Genomic DNA, 18,946 nt, shown 5'->3' with positions numbered 1-18,946 from the left:
ATTCAACCAATTTACCATTAGGTTCCTGGGCCAGCTGGTTTCTTCCTATTCCTGACCACGATTCCTCCTGAAGGATTTTGGTTAAGAAGCATTTCTTTCAAACCTTAAATTTACACTGGTACTCTTCCTTTGAGGGATTTCTCAATGACCCCATCTTATGTTCAGGATACCCCTGTGGGGAGACCTGGAGAAGTTTCCATCTCTTCCAGCAAATGACAGATAAAACTACAGCTCAGGTTTTCTTATGCACAAGCCATTGGATCAGATGGTTTCTGTCACAAAGAATTGGGACATATTTTATAGGGTTTAAAAGTGGAGTCTCTGGTATCAAATGCCCAGACTCGCATCCCAGATCTAGGAAAGTGATAACCAAGTTACTTGACCTCTGTGAGCTTCAGAATCCTTAGGTATGGATGTTAATAAAAGGCCCTGCCCTCAGGACTATCATGACAGTTAAATGGGTTAGTAAGTCTAAAGAACTAAGCCCAGTGCACAGCATTTAGCTGAATGCTCAAGTGTAAGAGCCTTGTACAGGGCTTTATGGTCCTTTCTATATAATAAGCAGAGTCTTAAAATTTTATGTAAACAAAGTCTTTTTTTTAAATGCAGAGGGAATAGGTATAGATAGGGAATCTTATAAATCCTCCTACAGTATGAATATCTTTTTAGATAAAAGATAAAAAGAATTGGGGATCCCTGGGTGGCGCAGCGGTTTGGCACCTGCCTTTGGCCCAGGGCGCGATCCTGGAGACCTGGGATCGAATCCCACGTCGGGCTCCCAGTGCATGGAGCCTGCTTCTCCCTCTGCCTGTATCTCTGCCCTTCTCTCTCTCTCTCTCTCTCTCTCTCTCTCTCTCTCTGTGACTATCATAAAAAAAATAAAAATAAAATAAAAAAGATAAAAAGAATTTTATCTTTTGTAAAAATATAAATTTTTTTTAAGAGAGAGAGAAAGAGAGAGCAGGCATGTGAGCAGGGAACGGGGATCGGGGTAGGGGCAGAGAGAGGGAGAGAGGAAAATCTTAAGCAGGCTCCACGCCCAGTGCCGATGCCTACACGGGACTCAATCTCATGACCCTGAGATCATGACCTGAGGATATATGTTTGCCAAAATCAAGCTACATGCAATCAGATTCATTAAATATTCAATGAGCATCTGTAATTGCAAGACTATGCTAAGCATCCAGGGATACTGAAAAAATGAATAAAATGCAATTCCTTGCTCAGGGAGCCCTATATCTGGTAGAGAAGCTAACATAACATCTCAAATTGAGATTGGTGTTCTAGTTAAGGCCTAGAGAATCAACATACGCCCCAGGGAGGGAATGACTGGAGCTGCTGGACATCAGAGAAAGCTCTGGGGCTTTGGGGTAAGTAGCAATGAATATGGTGCATGTGTGTGTGTGTGTGTGTGTTAGAAGGAGCAGGAAAAGAGACTCGTGGAAGGAGTATTATTAATAAATATAGCATTGCATGAAGCTGTACGGTGTATTCAGGAAAAGGCACAAACATGGGGAGACTCGAGATGAGGCTGCAAACTGGGATGGGGAAGAGCGTGGGTAAGCTCTGCATGCCACACTGACAAGTTCCTGTAGACAGGAGGGTACAATTAATAATTTTCAAAATCAGGAAAGAAAGAAATTATCATTATATTCAACAAGATAACCTTGGCTATCCTGGAGGGAACAGAGACTGGTGAAAAGAGAGACGGAAACATCGGGAGGCTCTTTCCATAAAAAATAGGTACAAAGATGTGGGCTAGCAGTGAAATAAAAAAGCCAAACTGAACCAAACAAACTGTGGACTTGGAGAATATGTGTTTTCTGCTCATCTCACGAGGCAGAATGGAGAAAATCTGTACAGGGAGCTATTTCTGGCAGGGAACCTGCCACTTGCTTGGAATGACTGGGTCAAACGCAGGTGACCAGGAATGCACCAGGAGGGTAAAGTGTGCTGCTGCAGCTCAGTCTCTACTTGGTGGAAGGGAAGTGTGCAGGGTACTGAGAGGGAACCAATGTGTTCTCTGCTCTTAGACCTCTTAGACAAAGAATAAACTGTGTGCAAGGCCACTGCGGGGGGCGGGGGGGGCAGGGGGAGGAGAAGAGTGAGGGTAATGATGGCTAACATTTGCTGAGTGCTTATTCTGTGCAAGGCATCATTCTTTTAAGTTATACACCTGTGCCTCAATCTCCCAAATATGATAGCTGGTACTATTTTGCCCATTTTAAAGATGGGGGAATGGAGAAATGGAAAGATCACATAATCTGCTCAAGGTTAAGCAATTAAAACATGAGTAGTACACCAGCAATCTGAAGGCAGACTGTCTAATTCCAGAGTCTACACTCTTAAACACAAATGAAAAATCTAAGCAGAAATGACGGTGTTAATCCCAGTCCATGCTGAAGGGCAGCCTGGTTTCATTGATCCGCAGCGACCCAGGTGGGGAAGTCTATGAGACTCCATTAGAACAAGGTCCTTTGAGATCCGAGAAGCTAGTATCTTGTTCCCCCCCAAATTCTTCCAGCAAGTCCTTCAGGAGTTCCCAGAACAACCAACCTAAACTCGACACATCAAGGGAAGGGCAATTTTCAGGGGAAACTGGGACCCAGTCAAGCTTCTTGAAATATCAGGAAAACAGAAATGACAATTCCTCTGGGGTCCCTGAGAGCAGGCCCTTTCTGCTGGACTGGAAATGGAACTTAATCACAGGATGAGTCATAAAGAGTTTTAAAGTTGAGAATAATGACCTTCAGTATGAATTCACAGCCCTCCCTCTTCACTGTCATAAATAAAAGTCATATATTTCATATTACAAATGTAGGTATTTTGGTATGACACTGTCTGAATTAGGATTTACTTTTTCCCAAAGTTCAAGATCATTTTAATGTTATTTTAATGTTTTATGTAATTTGCCTGTTGTTATTTTACGTCATGACTCTAAAAGGCCAGAAATCGAGAATCAGTACCAAAGCAGCAATCTGAGCTGTATTAGACAATTTTAAATCTTAAACTCTATTGTTTAATACTCTTTTTTTTTTAAAGATTTTATTTATTCATGAGAGACACACACACAGAGAGAGAGAAAGAGAGAGAGAGGCAGAGACACAGGCGGAGGGAGAAGCAGGCTCCATGCAGGTAGCCCGATGTGGGACTCGATCCCGGGTCTCCAGGATCACACCCTGGACCAAAGGCAGGCGCTAAACCGCTGAGCCACCGGGCTGCCCCTAGACTCTTTGTTTTAATCTTCGAATTCAGGCTTAAAAGTGAACCTGTTCAATCCTAGGAGAGCGCTGGCTACCTCAGTCAAGTCTCTAAGGCCTATGAGCCCAAATAGAAGATGAATTTCCTCTGTAAAGAAGGTGCCACCTTAAATTTGCATTTTTTCAGAGCCTCACATTACACTGACCTCTTTGAACAATGCAGAACTGTTTGGGGAAGACACTTGAAATAACTTAAATGAATGTAGTTTTGAATGCCAAAAAGAGTCCACCTGACAGAAAGCAGTGAAAAGAGAAACAAAGAAAACAATGCGGACTTAGTTCGCATTCCTCGGGGGACATATGACCTCACAATTTCTAATGCTGGAAATTTTTGCAAACAAGCCTTTCAAAGATCACTTTATAAAGGGATAATGTTATATTTTCCAAAAATGCATAATCTGAATTTAATCATGAGGCAATATCAAACCAACCCAAACCAACAGACATTCTACAAAATAAATGGCTGGGAACTCTTCAAAACTATGTAAGAGATAAAATAAGGCTGAGGAACTCTCCCAGATTAAAGCAGATTCGGGAGTCCTGACAACAAAATGCCTTGTGACACTCGTTTGAATCTTAGAGCAGAAAAGGGACATTAATGTTTCTTTGGAGGGTAGCCTCAGCTTCTTTTGTCTCCTAAACAAACAAAATCCCAGAACTCCCTCCATTATAATGAAAACAATCTCTACGAAGCAAACTATGATATTTCTCGAAGAAAAAAAAAATTTTTTTGGCCAGGATATTGGCACACATGATCTTGAAAGTCAGTATATGTATATTTTAGATCCAAAATGTTTTGTAAGTATAAAAGTAAGATTTGTGTTTAAGCATATCCTTAAAAATTCATTTTGTCCTTAAAAAAAATTTTATTTTGTCCTTAAAACATATTTTCAAAAGTAAGGTTGATATACTTTACTTTGTCAACTTTGCTGCTTCCTGGCTGTTTTCAAGGGTATTTTCAAAGGAAGAGCCAGTGTCTTAACTCAGTAATAAATGCACATGTAATCCTTCCAACTGATGTTGAATCTGAAATATCTACTATAATACCTGACAAACAGAAGAAGAATAATCCCACCTTGTCTGTATCAGGCCTTTTAAAAGCAATGAGATCAAGTGTGTATTTTGCATGATTACTGTAAAAGCTGGCATGGCTTACACTTGTTTACAATGCATTTTACTACCATGAGTGTGGGTTATAAAAGCACCCAAAGTATATGAACCAAACATTGAAAACAAAATCGGCATGGGGATGAACCATTAAAAATGAACTGCACAATGATTAAAAGTGTACAACTTCAGCATATTCACTATTGTTAATGCAATCACATTCCAAGTACTTCCATTCTTGGCAGAGCTTACAAACACTGGTGCCAGAAAACATTATTCTTTTTCAAAACATTAACTCCATATTCAAAATTCAGACAGCGCTGAGTCTTAAAATCTCTTGGCATAGGTTTTAATAACTAATTGGTTAATGAAAAAAATCGAGTTGGATAAGCTAAAGCTATTCAGCTATTTCAGCCACACATGTAATTGTTAGAGCCATCAAAGATGGGAATTTCAAAGAGGTATTCCAGAACATATATTCCTCACTGCTGCCTTTCAGGGAGTACTTTCCGCAACCACCGCCAACCCAGACAAGTGTTGTGGATCCTGGGACCCTGTGCCAACACTAGGGCTCTCCCCTACAGGCATGCCAGGTCCTGTGGCTACACTGGCTGCAAAGATGCCTCCTACTCTCCCAGGGAACTGGGCAACAGCCCACAGAAACACCCACCCTGAGCCTGAGCCCAGGATGCCAAAGCCCTTCTACCTCTACCTCTTCCTCCTCCCCCTCTTCCTTTGCAGATGCCTGCGTTTCTTAGGGAGGTTCAAAGTGACCAGGAGACTATTTTAATTATTATTTAAAATATTGGTCTAGTCAGTTTTGGGGGTCAAAGGAAATCTATTCGTTCCTTATTAAGAAATATTAACATATGTTTGTTAAAGAAAAAATAGAAAGTAGAGAGAAGATATAACAATACCAGTAGGGTAACCCTTCTAAATTCTCACTTCAAGATTCTGCTAAAGTTATGTTGTCTTGGGGCACCTGGGTGGCTCAGTGGTTGAGCGTCTGCCTTTGGCTCAGGTTGTGATCCTGGCATCTTGGGATCGAGTCCTGCATCAGGCTCCCCACAGTGAGCCTGCTTCTCCCTCTGCCTATGTGTCTGCCTCTCTCTCTGTGTCGTTCATGAATAAATAAATAAAATCTAAAAAAAAAAAAGTTATGTGGTCTTATTTTATTCAAGGTTTTTTTTTCCTATTGTTATAACACTAGTGTATATTCATATTTTACCTAACACTGTGTATCATAAGCAGCTTTCTATGTCAATAGTCTTTTACACAAATAGGTGGTTCATATGCTAAGTAACTATAACATGTTTTAGTCAACTGGTTCTTGGTCATTGAACCTGTTGATTTGCTTTTTTTTTCTTTAATATTTTATTTATTTATTTATGACAGACACAGAGAGAGAGGCAGAAGCAGAGGCAGAGGGAGAAGCAGGCTCCATGCAGGGAGCCCGACATAGGACTCCATCCAGGGTCTCCAGGATCATGCCCTGAGCTGAAGGTGGTGCTAAACCGCTGGGCCACCGGGGCTACCCTTGATTCGCTTTTTTAAAAAACCATTTATTCACTAAGTATATCTACTACATTCAAATCACTGGATTAAATATTATAAGTACATGCGTATGAATTAGTGGTTCCTCTCACAATGCTATGCAAAACTACAAAAGACCCAAACATATATTTTATAGCACACAGAGCTATGCATGTATACACTTTCTATATCTAGCGCTAAGCATTTAATTTTTAAAAAAATATTCTTACAGGATGAAAATATCCTAATTTTCTCACCAGATATTTCTTTTATTGCTAATCTCTCTTACCTTTGCCTGCTGGGTTTGTCTTAGCATGACTGATCAGGAAATCTTTAAAGTAGTCACAAAAGAAAAATTCTGAGCATCATTAAATATTTTATCTTAAGAATATCCCTAGCCAAAAATATTAACTGTACCTGCATTTTGAACAAAACTGCTGTATGATGTAATATTGGGCTGAGAATTTGTTGGGGTTTTCTTTGAGTGGTGGGACTGGAGCAGAGCAGCAGACATCTGGGAACAGAGGTCTTAGAGCCACAAAGACATGGATATAAATCCTCCTTCCATCCCTTAACTAGCTGTGTGATCTTTTGCATATTACTCAAAAACAAAAACAAAAAAACTCAACTCACTGTGCTTTAGTTTCCCTATTTGCAGAAAGGAGTTAATAATACCTCCAAGGTGGATGTGAAGATTCCAGAAAGTCTATATAAGGGTCAAGCATGTGCCTGGCATAAAACAGACACTGAATATATTTATTTCTACAATGAGCATACATTTGGTTTTTGAAAGATAAGCCTAACTAGTATGTAGAAAAAATATAAAGAGAAAAATTAATTTACTCGGCTTTCCCGCTACAGGTGACTTGTAATTCATGACTCAGTTCCTAGCGAAGGGTTTGAGTCTTGACAATTCGGGAATCTAGAAATGTAAAGGTCAGTGCCCTGAAGCCGACCAGGATCACCTCAGAACGTAGCTCCCACTATGTAATTAATCCCACGCTTTCCCTCTTTTCTGTATATGCGTGAATATACATCGGAGATGATAAAGAAAACTCACGGTGTGGGAAAGTCACACCCATTCTCCAATCCTGCTCTGGGATGACTTCCTCCCCTTTTTAGTTCTTCTCACCTCGCCTCTGATTTGAGACAGCCTGAAAGCAAGAGAGAAGACTACTCTGCTGCTCTGTTGGCAGGTGGAATTAACTGCTCATCTTCCAGGAAAGTAGACGTTCCCCAGGAGACACCAGTGTGGGAAAGCCATTTCTGGCCTCGCAGTGTTTTGCCTCCCGTCCTACAGGCAGGCCCTGACACTCAATCCTCTCCTCTGAATGTGACTGACATTTCCTGGCTGGTGAGGGATTCCCTGAAGAGTGCTTCCGCAAATTAACACACATGTGGTCACCAGTAAGCGTCCTCAGGGGCCTTAAGCATCCCTTGAATTCCCATCTTTCCCATTTTTTGTTTGTTTTAAGTAAAGATTTTATTTATTTATTTGAGAGACAGAGAGCGCGAGCACGCATGAGTGGGGAGGGCCAGAGGCAGAGGGAGAAGCACACTCCCTGCTGAGCCCAGAGCCCCACTAGGGGCTGATCCCCAGACCCCGAGATCATGACCTGAGCTGAAGTCAGATGCTTCACCAACTGAGCCACCCAGGTGCCCCTCATTCTTTCCATCTGAATCAAACTGGAGTTCAAGAGCTGCAAACGATGATCTGAAATCAACTATATGCTGTCAAAGCAATTCAGCTATCATTAAAATAGACATAATATTCCCAGGGTACAAAAATCTTAGATTTCTTTTTTCTTCCCATGGGCTAGATAAGCACAGACCCCTGAATGGTCTGCTGGCTAGTCTGGGCCTCCACGCTGGGAGGAGGCACCAGGGGAGAGGAGACACATCTGCATGGAAAGGTAAAGACAGCATTGAAAGTTGTGTGTGTTTGAGAAATTGCCTGTAGAGCTAGTAGACAGACAAAACCTGTATCATATCTGGAATTGTACACAGAGAGAATTTCAGAAAACCTCTAACCTGTATATAAGATTTTCTTTATTTTTGAATTGTCTAAACTCAAGCTGTCTTCTTGGACTTGGGAACGCAGGGTCACTGTCACAGTGACTTCAGACTCCAGTGTACTAACTGTACACCCCAAAGCACACAAAAGCTTGATTTCAAAAGATTATTTTGGAAACTGTCCTCTGCATTTGCTGCTCCCTTAACCCAGAAAACTCTGACCTCAGACACTGTATACACAGTCCATTCCCTCAAGTCATTCGGATCTCTCCTCAAATGTGCCCGTACTGGGGAAGTTTTCCTGACCAGCCCATTTGAAGTAGTTACAAACCCATTCAAAACCAGGCTCTGTACAGCCTTAGGATGCCTTATTTTTCTTATTTTTCTTTCTCACTACCTCTCATATTATAGATTCATTTGATTTTCCATCTCCCCTCCCTATAGATGCAAGCTCCAAGATGGAATAACTCTGTTTTTTTCACTGTTGCATCCCACAGAGTTCCTGAATACACAATCACTGTTCAATAAATATTTGTCACATGAGTGAATGACTTGTAGATGTTGTAGCCAAATGCCATACATCTCCAATTCTCTGCCCAGCAAGATACAAACCCAAACAAAGCTCCTAGGACACACACAAGGCTAACACTAAATCTCCTTAGATGTCTTTGTTGCAGCTTATGAAGCAAGTGTATCCATGAGAGCTACCCTAAGAGTTTACAAAAAGCAAGCTTCTCTTCTAATCTTCCCAGGCTATCATACTAATCAACACACAACCTGCCCTCCCTCCCAAGTTTCAAATTATTTCATGCTCACAGATACCTAGATCTCCTTTCTTACCATACTGATCGGAATTGCTGGTGAAGAGAAGGTAGTCAGAAGCACAGGTCTGGGATTCAATATCCAAATCCCCTAACCTCAGAATCAGTGTCTTTCCTTTTGGCACTCGGAGAGTCTTTTCACAAACCGTGTGATTGGGGTAAGTCCCTGGATAATTCTTAGACGTCATGGTGCCACTGTCCTGATAGGTCACTATGTGCCCACAGCCATCACCTGGTTGAAAAAAAAGAGAGAGAGAGAATTAAAGGAATGAAATTAATTCTTACTGAGGATTGAGAGAGTCTAGTGTAATCTCCAAGTCACGTATTTTATTCCTTCTTTGCAGAGGGAAAAGCGAAAGAAAAAAGAAGAAAGAAGAAAGAAGAAAGAAGAAAGAAGAAAGAAGAAAGAAGAAGAAGAAGAAGAAGAAGAAAGAAAGAAAGAAAGAAAGAAAGAAAGAAAGAAAGAAAGAAAGAAAGAAAGAAGAAAAGAAAGAAAGAAAGAAAGAAAGAAAGAAAGAAAGAAAGAAAGAAAGAAAGAAAAAAAGAATAAAAGAAGGTTAATTTTTTGAATTTCAGGTAATTTTATCTTGTTCCCCAGTATATTTATTATTTTTTTAAAGATTTATTTATTTATTTGACAGAGAGAGAGAGAGACAGCACAAGCAGGGCAAGCAGCAGAGGAAGAGGGAGAAGCAGATTCCCCACAGAAGGCCCCATTTTAACAACTGATGTGAGAAGAAATTTTAATAAGAGAGAACCAATAACTTCTTTCTGGGAATGTTTTCCCACCAAATAAGGGCTTTCCCCCTATCATTTAAGGAGTGAGATGAATTAGAAGCCGTAGAAAGAGGCAGATATAGAATTTGATCTTCCAAGTACCCCATTTACCTTTATTGAACTTAATCATAATACTGTCAAATCGCCATGATCTCACTAAAGGATTTCTATTGCTGTCAGTTACAACCCCAAATGCATTTTTATTCTTTCTACTGGGTACATTGTCTGTTTTCTTTATAAATTCAGTACAATAAGCAAATTATTTAATAATAATAATAAAAACTGGACAGAGAGCCCCACGTGAGGCTCAAACCCATGACCCTGAGATCATAACCTGAGCCGAGGGCAGACGCTTAGCGGACTGAGCCACCCACAGGTGGCCCTTGATTCCCAGTTTAATCTGAATATTTTTGACCAAAATGTTTCATATATTAAAATGGAAAGCCCTTAGCAAACACATTGCTTAATCATACTACTTTTTCTAATCATCTCTTTTTTCTACCCATGGAGATGCACAGTGGGCCCTTGGCATTCACAGCTTTGCCATTTGTGGTTTTAGCAAGCCAATGGCGTGCAATAATCTTGCACGGTGGAGAAAATAATCGTACTTATTTCAGAGGGTCACTGTATTGTTAAACAAGAGAATGAGAGGAGAATGAGAACCTGTCATCCAGCTGCAGGCTTCCAGCTGTTCGACATTCACATCGCAGTGAATGATAGTCGTGGATCTGAAGGTTCCTGAGAGACCCAGAATGTGTCATTAAGAGAATGTTGAGGATCCAGTGCCTCGAGTGCTTGGCACATACCAGACCTAGTACTGCTGGAGACACAAAAAAGCAGCAATGGTGTCTTCACAGAGCTCAGAGCGAAACAGGAGACAGTCCCATGTTCAGCTAACTATAATACCGGGTGCTGTGTGCCATATAGGAGCTTAAAGTGCTGAGAAAGGCAGGAAAAACTGTATTTCAGTGAATTATCACCACTTCACTAAAATAAGAAATTTTCTTAAGATTTTTTTGACCAACACGTTGCTCCAATAGATTAAAGTGACTAAGTCACTCACTCAAATATCTTAATGTCATGCACAGCTGGGTGGGCCGCAAGGTAATTGAGCACACAGGGCAATGAAGTTGGCATTCAAGTTGCCAAATTCCTGTGGCTAGTATTGCTTCACATTAAAGCGAGTATTTCTGCCCCCAACTAGAGGGAGAGAAAGCAGAAATTGGTTGAAGAAGGAATTCTCTGAATAATAAAACAAGGCCTCTGCATCCCAAAGTCTCCCCCAGAGAAGCCCCAACTTGGGCATACGAGAATCTGAAGCCCAGGGCAGCCTTCTTCCTCCTCCAGCCTCTTCCTGAGTTAGAGGAGGATTGGCCTGGGGCTTTCCTTTATCCCACTCTTTTCTGACCCTGAGGCTTACAGCCCAAATGATAATGGAAGCTAGGTAAAATAAGAAAAAATAATAATACATAAAATAAAATTGTGAGGGATGGATGGGGTGGGCACAGAACTCCAGAAGCTACCCCATCTCAGCAGACAAGTCTAAGGAGAGGAATCCACCTATAATCCAGAAACTGCCACAAGATTCCCAGCAGCTACGGCCAGGTGGACGGATAGGGGATAGAGTTAACTTTACCAAGTGATGGGTTACAGAATACAGCAAAAATGTAGATGGACACTAAGATAAAACTACTGTGACACCTGCACGTCTAGGGAGAAGCAGCTTTGGAATTTATATGTTAGACCATAGTGACCCATAGAAGTTTTTGAGAAGGGAGATGATGAAAGAAGTATTTTTTAAAAAGATGATCAACCCAGTTGGGCAATGCTACAGGACCTAGAATGTAGGGAGAATCCAGATAAGAGCAGTACAAGGGTGAGGAATGGGGCAGCTGGAAAGGGAAAGGAAAGGAAAACAGAGAAATTCACAACAATAAAAGAAACCAACAGCTCAGGAAACGACAGCCGTTGGTGGGGATGTAGAGAAAGGGGAGCCCTCTTACGCTGTTGGTGGGAACGCAAACTGGTGCAGCCACTCTGGAAAACAGTATGGAAGGTCCTCAAAAAGTTAAAAATAGAACTACCCTGGGGTACCTGGGTGGCTCAGTCAGTTAAGCATCTGACTCTTCATTTTGGCTCAGGTCATGATCTTGGGGGTCCTGAGATTGAGCCCTGAGTTGAGCTCCACCCTGGGTGTGGAGCCTGCTTAGGATTCTCTCTCTTCCTCTGCTCCTCCCCCTACTTGCACTCCCCTCCCCCCACTCTCTTGGATAAAGAAATAAATAGATCTTAAAAAACAAAACAAAGCACAGAACTACCCCATGACCCAGCAATTGCACTACTTAGGTATTTAACCAAAGAATACAAATAGTTTTTTGAAGGCACCTGCACCCCACTGTTTATAGCAGCAATGTCTACAATAGCCAAAATATTGAAGGAGCCCAGATGTCCACCAACTGAAGAATGGATAAAGAAGATGTGCTACACACACACACACACACACACACACACACACACACACAGGACTATGACTCAGTTATCATAAAATTGAAACCTTGCCATTTTGCAACAGCATGAATGGAACCAGAAGGTATTATGCTGAGTGAAACAAGTCAGTCAGACAAAGTCAAGTACCATATAATTTCACTCATCTGTGGAATTTAAGAAACAAAACAGATGAACACAGTGGAAGGGAAGGAGAAATACAATAAGATAAAAACAGAAAGGGACAAATAATAACAGACTCTTACCTCTAGGAAACAAAGTGAGGGTTGCTAGAGGGGAGGCAGCAAGGGGATAGGGTTCCTGGGGGATGGGCATTAAGGAGGGCACCTGATGTAATGAGCACTGGGTGTTATATGCCACTGATGAGTCACTAAATTCTACCCTTGAAACTAATAATACACTATATATTAGCTAACTTGTACTTAAATAAAATCTAAAAAAAAAAAAAAATCAACAGACTTGGATTTTGGTTTAATGGGGGAGACAGGATAAGAAAAAAAACCCACTGAAATTCTGAGTCCAGAAATGACTGGAGCACTAAGGCTAACATAGACGGGATGAAAAGCCCAAAGAGAGAGCAGGTTTGGGGGCAAAGGTCATAAGTCTAGTTAAGGTTGTGGTGACAGCTATATTTGGTGACCTCTTGGGCAGTGAGTACAAAATTATTGAAAATTATACTGGAGTGAAGCATGTGGTACAGAAGCACATAGTGCGCAGGGCTTTGATTTAAAATTTGAATTATTTGCTGCTTGTAAAGGGTTTAATTTAAAAATCCAATTTACAGTTTCTCTTGAAAACTGGAAGATATAGCAAGGATGCCAGCAGGCATTCTCATCGGCTAGTGACACAGTAGGTGCCCCTTTAGAGGAGAAAAATGCTCAGGCTCCCCATCAGATGCTCACCGTTCACTCCTGGGACATGTCCCCACCTGGGGAGGCAATGACCCCAAGCATGCTGACGGGGCACCAGTAGGGTACCTCGTGTACAAACGATCATGCACACAAATATGCACACAATCCTCCTTAAGCCACCAAGATATCACCTGGTCAAACATTTAAACACCTCTTTTCTTGTTACTGTGAAATTCTCTGCTTTCATAAGAAAAGAGAAAGTGAACTTCCTGGAAAGCACAGTGAAATATGGAATGAGGTGTAATTATATGTGAATCAACTTTTATATGATCATCATATTCTCGACTATATTTATTTATTTTTTCTCGACTATATTTAAGTGACAGATCATGACAAAGGAAAATCCCAGGGCGTCCCGTTTATTCAACCCTGTAATTATACTTTTTTCCAATCACTTTTACTCTAAAGCCCAAGAGGAAACTAATTTCAGGCAGGCGGTGAGTAGATTTGTCTTCAACACTCCCATCATCACTTTGCCTGGGGGATCTGTGCCTCCTTAGAGAAACTTCTCTTTTGCATTAACTATCAGAATGATACTCTAGGAGTCTTTGTTCTGCCAAAAAAAAAAAAAAATCTGAAAGGAACTGCGGAATCCTGATTTATTAAAATGCCATCTGTCATCAGAAGGTTGTAATTTCACCCCTGCCTATGGAAGGAGACTATTCATGGACTTTTCTGTGGCAAGCACTAATATAATACACTTATTCTGTGGTATTAACTATGTCGGGAATTTCTACCCTCTTGTCCTCCCACAGTCTTGATGAACTCAAAAAATTGGATATAATAATAATACTGTCAGAGATACTTGAAAGTTGCTAAGAGAGTAGATCTTAAATGTTCTCACCACAGAAAAGAAATGGTGATCATGTGAGACGATGGAGAGGTTAACTAACATTACAGAGGTGATAATTTTGCAATACGTAAGCATATCAGATCTACACATTGTAGACTTAACCTAATACAACATCCTATGTCAATTGTAGCTCAGTAAAGCTGGGGGGAAAAGGACCACAATTATGCCACAGGGGAGAATGGAGAACTAGGAGAAAATACTCACCATGTATCTGGAATGTATAAAGATGTGTGGAAAAAACAAAAAAAAGCAGATGTGTGCTAATGATCGACAGACAGTAGGGAGGCAATGATCTCATCCTAACACTCAGGTAGCTTACTCTCCTCACCTAACTCTGGTGAGGAATCACTGACAAGAACGATGACAAAAGTTATTTAAAAATCTATCAGTTCCTGTTCCATTTCTTGCGTATCGATGCCAATTTCCTGGTTGTGATTGGCAAGATAACCAGGTAAAGGGTACACTACATTTCTCTAGATGGTTTCTTGCAATTGTACACAATCCATAGTTATCTCAGAAAAAGTTTACAAACATCTGTCGATCTGGTTAAGTTTGGCTGACGGGGTGAAAATGAGGAGGCTTTCATCTTCTGTTTTATTCTTTTCTGTACTACTTGGATTCTGTTATTCTGTATAAACTGATGAAACTATCCTTCAATAAAATATTATACAAATTTGCACTGAAAAAATATATAGGGGATGGCAATCAATAAAGGAGGCTACTTTGATTTCTAAAAATCTCTCTGTACCAAATTCATTACCCATATTTTTCATATGTGCCTAGGGGAGCATGGGGTGCTATGTCTGAGGGGGCCTCTTACACATGCTCCAGTTTACAGATGAGAAAACACAATGTATATCGACTTTCCTTAAAACTACCTCACTGATTAAAAAAAAAAAAAAAAACTACCTCACTGATGGTGGCAACTTAGCAATGGTTCTAGGATTTAAACAAATTTTTTGCCTCTCTTCTATATTTGATGTTGTAACAAGTACTTGTGTTTGATCTTAAAAAAACATCTGTACTGCTGCCCTCTCAGACCTACCTTCCTGTGGATAATTTCATGGCATATTCTCCTAATCAAACAAACAGGTCCCTAATGGGAGGTAACTGACTCCTACAATGGTCATAAGCAGATGGAAAATGACTGGTAGAAGGTTGAAGAAGAACTCTGAAATGGCCTGGGGCATTTCCCTCTAAACTCACTAATGGATCCTGGCATGACCACAAGTAAGGTAATCAGATACTATGTGTCTCCAGGTAGGATAAAATGTGCTCTGTGCACCAATACCTGTGAACACGCTGGACAAAAAGCAAACCATGAATCAATAATCTATGCCAACTCTCATCAAGTCTTTAGGCCTAACTTCCAGGCTGTAGGAAATGCACAAGTTTTTTGACACCGCAAGGACACCAGTAGCCCAACCTAGGCTGGGACATTCTAGGTGCAACCGACCAAGTTTCTTCAACAATGAAGCATATGAAGAAGCCTAAGAGGAAGTATGTATTTCAGATTAAAGGAAACAAATGACAACCAAATGAATCTTGTTTGAATCCTGATTTGAAAAACCAACCTTACAAATCCATTTAAAGAAGATAAGGGGAGTATTATCTTCTTTAAATGGTTTATCAGGTATATCAGGAAGGTGTTATTCATTTTATTAGGTGTGATCATGGTATTGAGGTTATGTAAGAAATATCTTTTTTTTATGGAGGCCTCCGGACATATCTGGGTTGAAATGACATGATGACATGAGGTCTGAGATTTGCCTTAAAATATGAGAATAAAAAAAAGGGAGGATGGAGGATAAGAAAAAAGAGATGGGGAGAGGTTGATGGTTGCTGTAGCTGGACAATTAGGGTGTACAGCTTTTTACAAAAACTATAACAAAAAGAAATGAAGGTCAGTCTTTAAGGAAAAAAATACAACCTTGGTTTGGAGGATTAAGCTCCACATGATGTTGGGAGGCCTGATGGGCAGTGAGCCACAGTGATGCAACGGTGTGGGGCAAGACAGCTAGATTCACTTGCCACCTCTCTAACGTCAGGGGACGGGGCGTGGAAATAAGGGGGAAGGAGGAAGCTTGGCCACAGGGAACTTGTCTACTCTTCAAAAGTGACTACTGTGCAATGTTTATCTTTTTCTTCCTTTGAACTATAATTTAATTTCCAAAGTGCCAAAGCACATGCACTGAACCATTCATCATTTCCTCTCTCCTTAGGCTGAAAGCTCCTTTCCTTTTCAGAATATGTGAAGGGTGGTCACTCCATGATGGGCTTGAAGCCTGGGGTTTGCTTAGAGTCAGAGCTGGTTTGTGAGACTGACCAAACCCCTTCTCAAAACATCTTACAAAAACAAAACTGGATGAAGTTTGGATTTTGGAAAAAGCTGTAAGTACTCAGTATTTTATCGCTCCCCGAGTGATCTCTACACAAAATTTAAGTATTTTAACTCTGAACATTTGGCAACAATCTAAATTAGAAAAGGTTGGTCAAGGGATCCCTGGGTGGCGCAGCGGTTTAGCGCCTGCCTTTGGCCCAGGGCGCGATCCTGGAGACCCGGGATCAAATCCCACGTCGGGCTACCGGTGCATGGAGCCTGCTTCTCCCTCTGCCTGTGTCTCTGCCTCTCTCTCTCTCTCTCTGTGACTATCATAAAATAAATAAAAATTAAAAAAAAAGAAAAGAAAAAAAGAAAAGGTTGGTCAAACTATGATATCTCTAAGCAATGTGATACCAAGGAAAAGTTAAAGTCATGTTTTAGAGTTCTACTTAATTTAAACACAGAAAATGGTGTGCCCATATAGATATAAAGGAAACGTGTGAAGTGCTATGATGGAGGATTACAAGTGATTTTCATTGTATTTACACATTTGTTTTCTAAACTCTTACAATATGAAAACATTACGTATAAATCAGAAAAATAAAATAATTAAAAATACCAAATTTACCTAATATTATCTGTAACATAGGCTACTTGAGCCTTAAGTCTTAGCCTTAAGGTATATAGACTGGAAGAAGTCGTTTTAAATCAATACTCCCTAACTGTCATTAAAAACTCACCCAATGGGGGCGCCTGGGGGCTCAGTAGTTGAGCATCTGCCTTCAGCTCAGGGAGTGATCCCGGGGTCTTGGGATTGAGTCCCACATCAGGCTCCCCTCAGGGAGCCTGCCTCTCCCTCTGCCTGTGTCTCTGCCTCTCTGTGTCTCTCATGAATAAATAGATAAAATCTTAAAACAACAACAAATAAGCTCACTCATTAAACAGGTGGGAACTTAGTATCAGGTAGTTCCCACTTAAAGAAGCTCACAGGCAAGAGGAGAGGAGTATGTTAACAGGTAATTCCTGAGAGTAAAGTGGCAGGTTCAAAACAGAGGTATGGGCTCAATATCTCTTCTCCAAATGCCTTGAAAGCATTTCTGTGCTTTTAATGTCAGCTGTTCCAGAAGTATGGATATACAAGGTATTTCCTAAACAAGCTTAAAACAAGTCCTAGATGCTTGTCTCCACACATCAACTGTTTATTTAGTCTACTCTAATTCCACCCACTAAGAAAGGAAAACAATAACTTCCTTAAAAGACTATTTCCCTTTGATAAGAAATCATGTTCCACTAACCGAAAAGTGAAATTGAGATATACCTGGTATGAACTAAGTTCTGGAATACTACAAAGTATGATTTAGGCTTCATAAGAACACTTTCAACTGAATTGCACTTGTGGAAAATTGTTTGGATGACATGAAATAAATAGGGCAAAAATTCCTTTAAGATTATTAACTAATCCATACACTAAGACAACAGACTTCAAACCTTTTTAAAAACCATGACCCATGGTTAGAAGATAAATTTGGGGGCAGCCTGGATAGCTCAGCGGTTTAGCCCTGCTTTCGGCCCAGGGCATGAACCTGGAGACCCAGGATCGAGTCCCGCGTCGAGCTCCCTGCATGGAGCCTGCTTTTCCCTCTGCCTATGACTCTACCTCTCTGTTTCTCATGAATAAATAAATAAAATCTTTTAAAAAAGTAAAAAATAAACAATAGAACATAGATTTTGCATTACAATCTAAGCACACATGCATACACATATGCAGAAACAGAGAAAAGTTTAATGTTACGATTCTTTCTATCATATGTAACACACGGAGATACTTCCTATTCTGTTTCACTTTTTTAATTGAAAGCATGCTGGTTGTGTCAACCGAATTGATTTTATTGCTTACTGATGGGTCACAACCTGTAACCTGAGAAAGAGTGCTCTGAAATACCACAAGAGTGAAACCATTTCCAGAAACATGATTTCATTACAGTTGGATCCTTGCTCTTCTAATATTCAAGTTACAACAGGTCTCAATGCATATATCATCATCCACATGTGGGTGTGAGAAAATTTCTTCCCATGTCTAGGATCAAGTGAGCTCTTGATGACTACAATCTTCTCAACCACAAAGAGGAGCTTGCAATTATTACAGAGTTCTTTGTCTGATGGCAGTGTGAGCAGATTTCCCAAGGTATTACTAATTTCACTGTCCATCATAACTCTCCCATAAACTTTGCTCTTCTCCACCTGAGCTTAACTTCTTCACGCTGTTGCCTGACAAAGAATGAAAGAACCAGGACAGCAGGGACTACATGGTTCCATGAGAACAAAACTAGTAAGACAGAAGTTATGATGATAAAACTTCAATTATTCAAAATCTTTAGTTTTCTAGAAAAGAAAATGGATATTATGCTGAAAGAAGTTACAACTATAGACTCGAAGCATGAAGCACATGACCAAGTTCTGCAAAACTGTGGTAGAAGCTCTTTAAATCTGATTGTCACCACATATAAAAATAGATGCTAACGATATGACTAACAATCTAATGAAGAGGATACTTTTGCCTCAGCAGATGAAAGATATTTGGCAGTAAAATAAAAGGAAACACAAGGTACTTATTATGGTCAAAAGTCTCTCCATGTAAATTCTCAACACAGTGTTTCCTATCAGCTGAAAGAATCACTTAAAATAAATCCATTTGAATGCGTGGAAATGAAACAAGTCATTTCAAGAGGTCCCATCCAAGACTCCTTGCTGAATGTGAGAATGTTTCCATCAGGGCACCAAGACATCAAAAATTATAATGTTCACACAAGAAGCATCATTTATGCCTAATGGGAAAAAAAAAT

General features: G+C 40.4%; 1 protein-coding gene across 2 annotated transcripts in view; it reads right to left on the bottom strand.

The window, feature by feature from the left end:
• DCBLD1 (discoidin, CUB and LCCL domain containing 1) overlaps positions 1 to 18,946 on the bottom strand; it is a 97,703-nt gene that overhangs the window by 66,517 nt on the left and 12,240 nt on the right. For both annotated transcript variants that reach the window (XM_072831629.1, XM_072831630.1), the window contains exon 2: positions 8,754 to 8,966. In XM_072831629.1, coding sequence (XP_072687730.1) covers positions 8,754 to 8,966 — 213 coding nt within the window. The remainder of the gene's footprint in view (positions 1 to 8,753; positions 8,967 to 18,946) is intronic.

This window comes from Canis lupus, chromosome 1 (genome assembly GCF_048164855.1).
Source record: "Canis lupus baileyi chromosome 1, mCanLup2.hap1, whole genome shotgun sequence".
Taxonomy (NCBI): Eukaryota; Metazoa; Chordata; class Mammalia; order Carnivora; family Canidae; genus Canis; species Canis lupus.
Note: the sequence above shows the minus strand (reverse complement) of the source record. Positions and strands in the feature narration are given on the sequence as shown.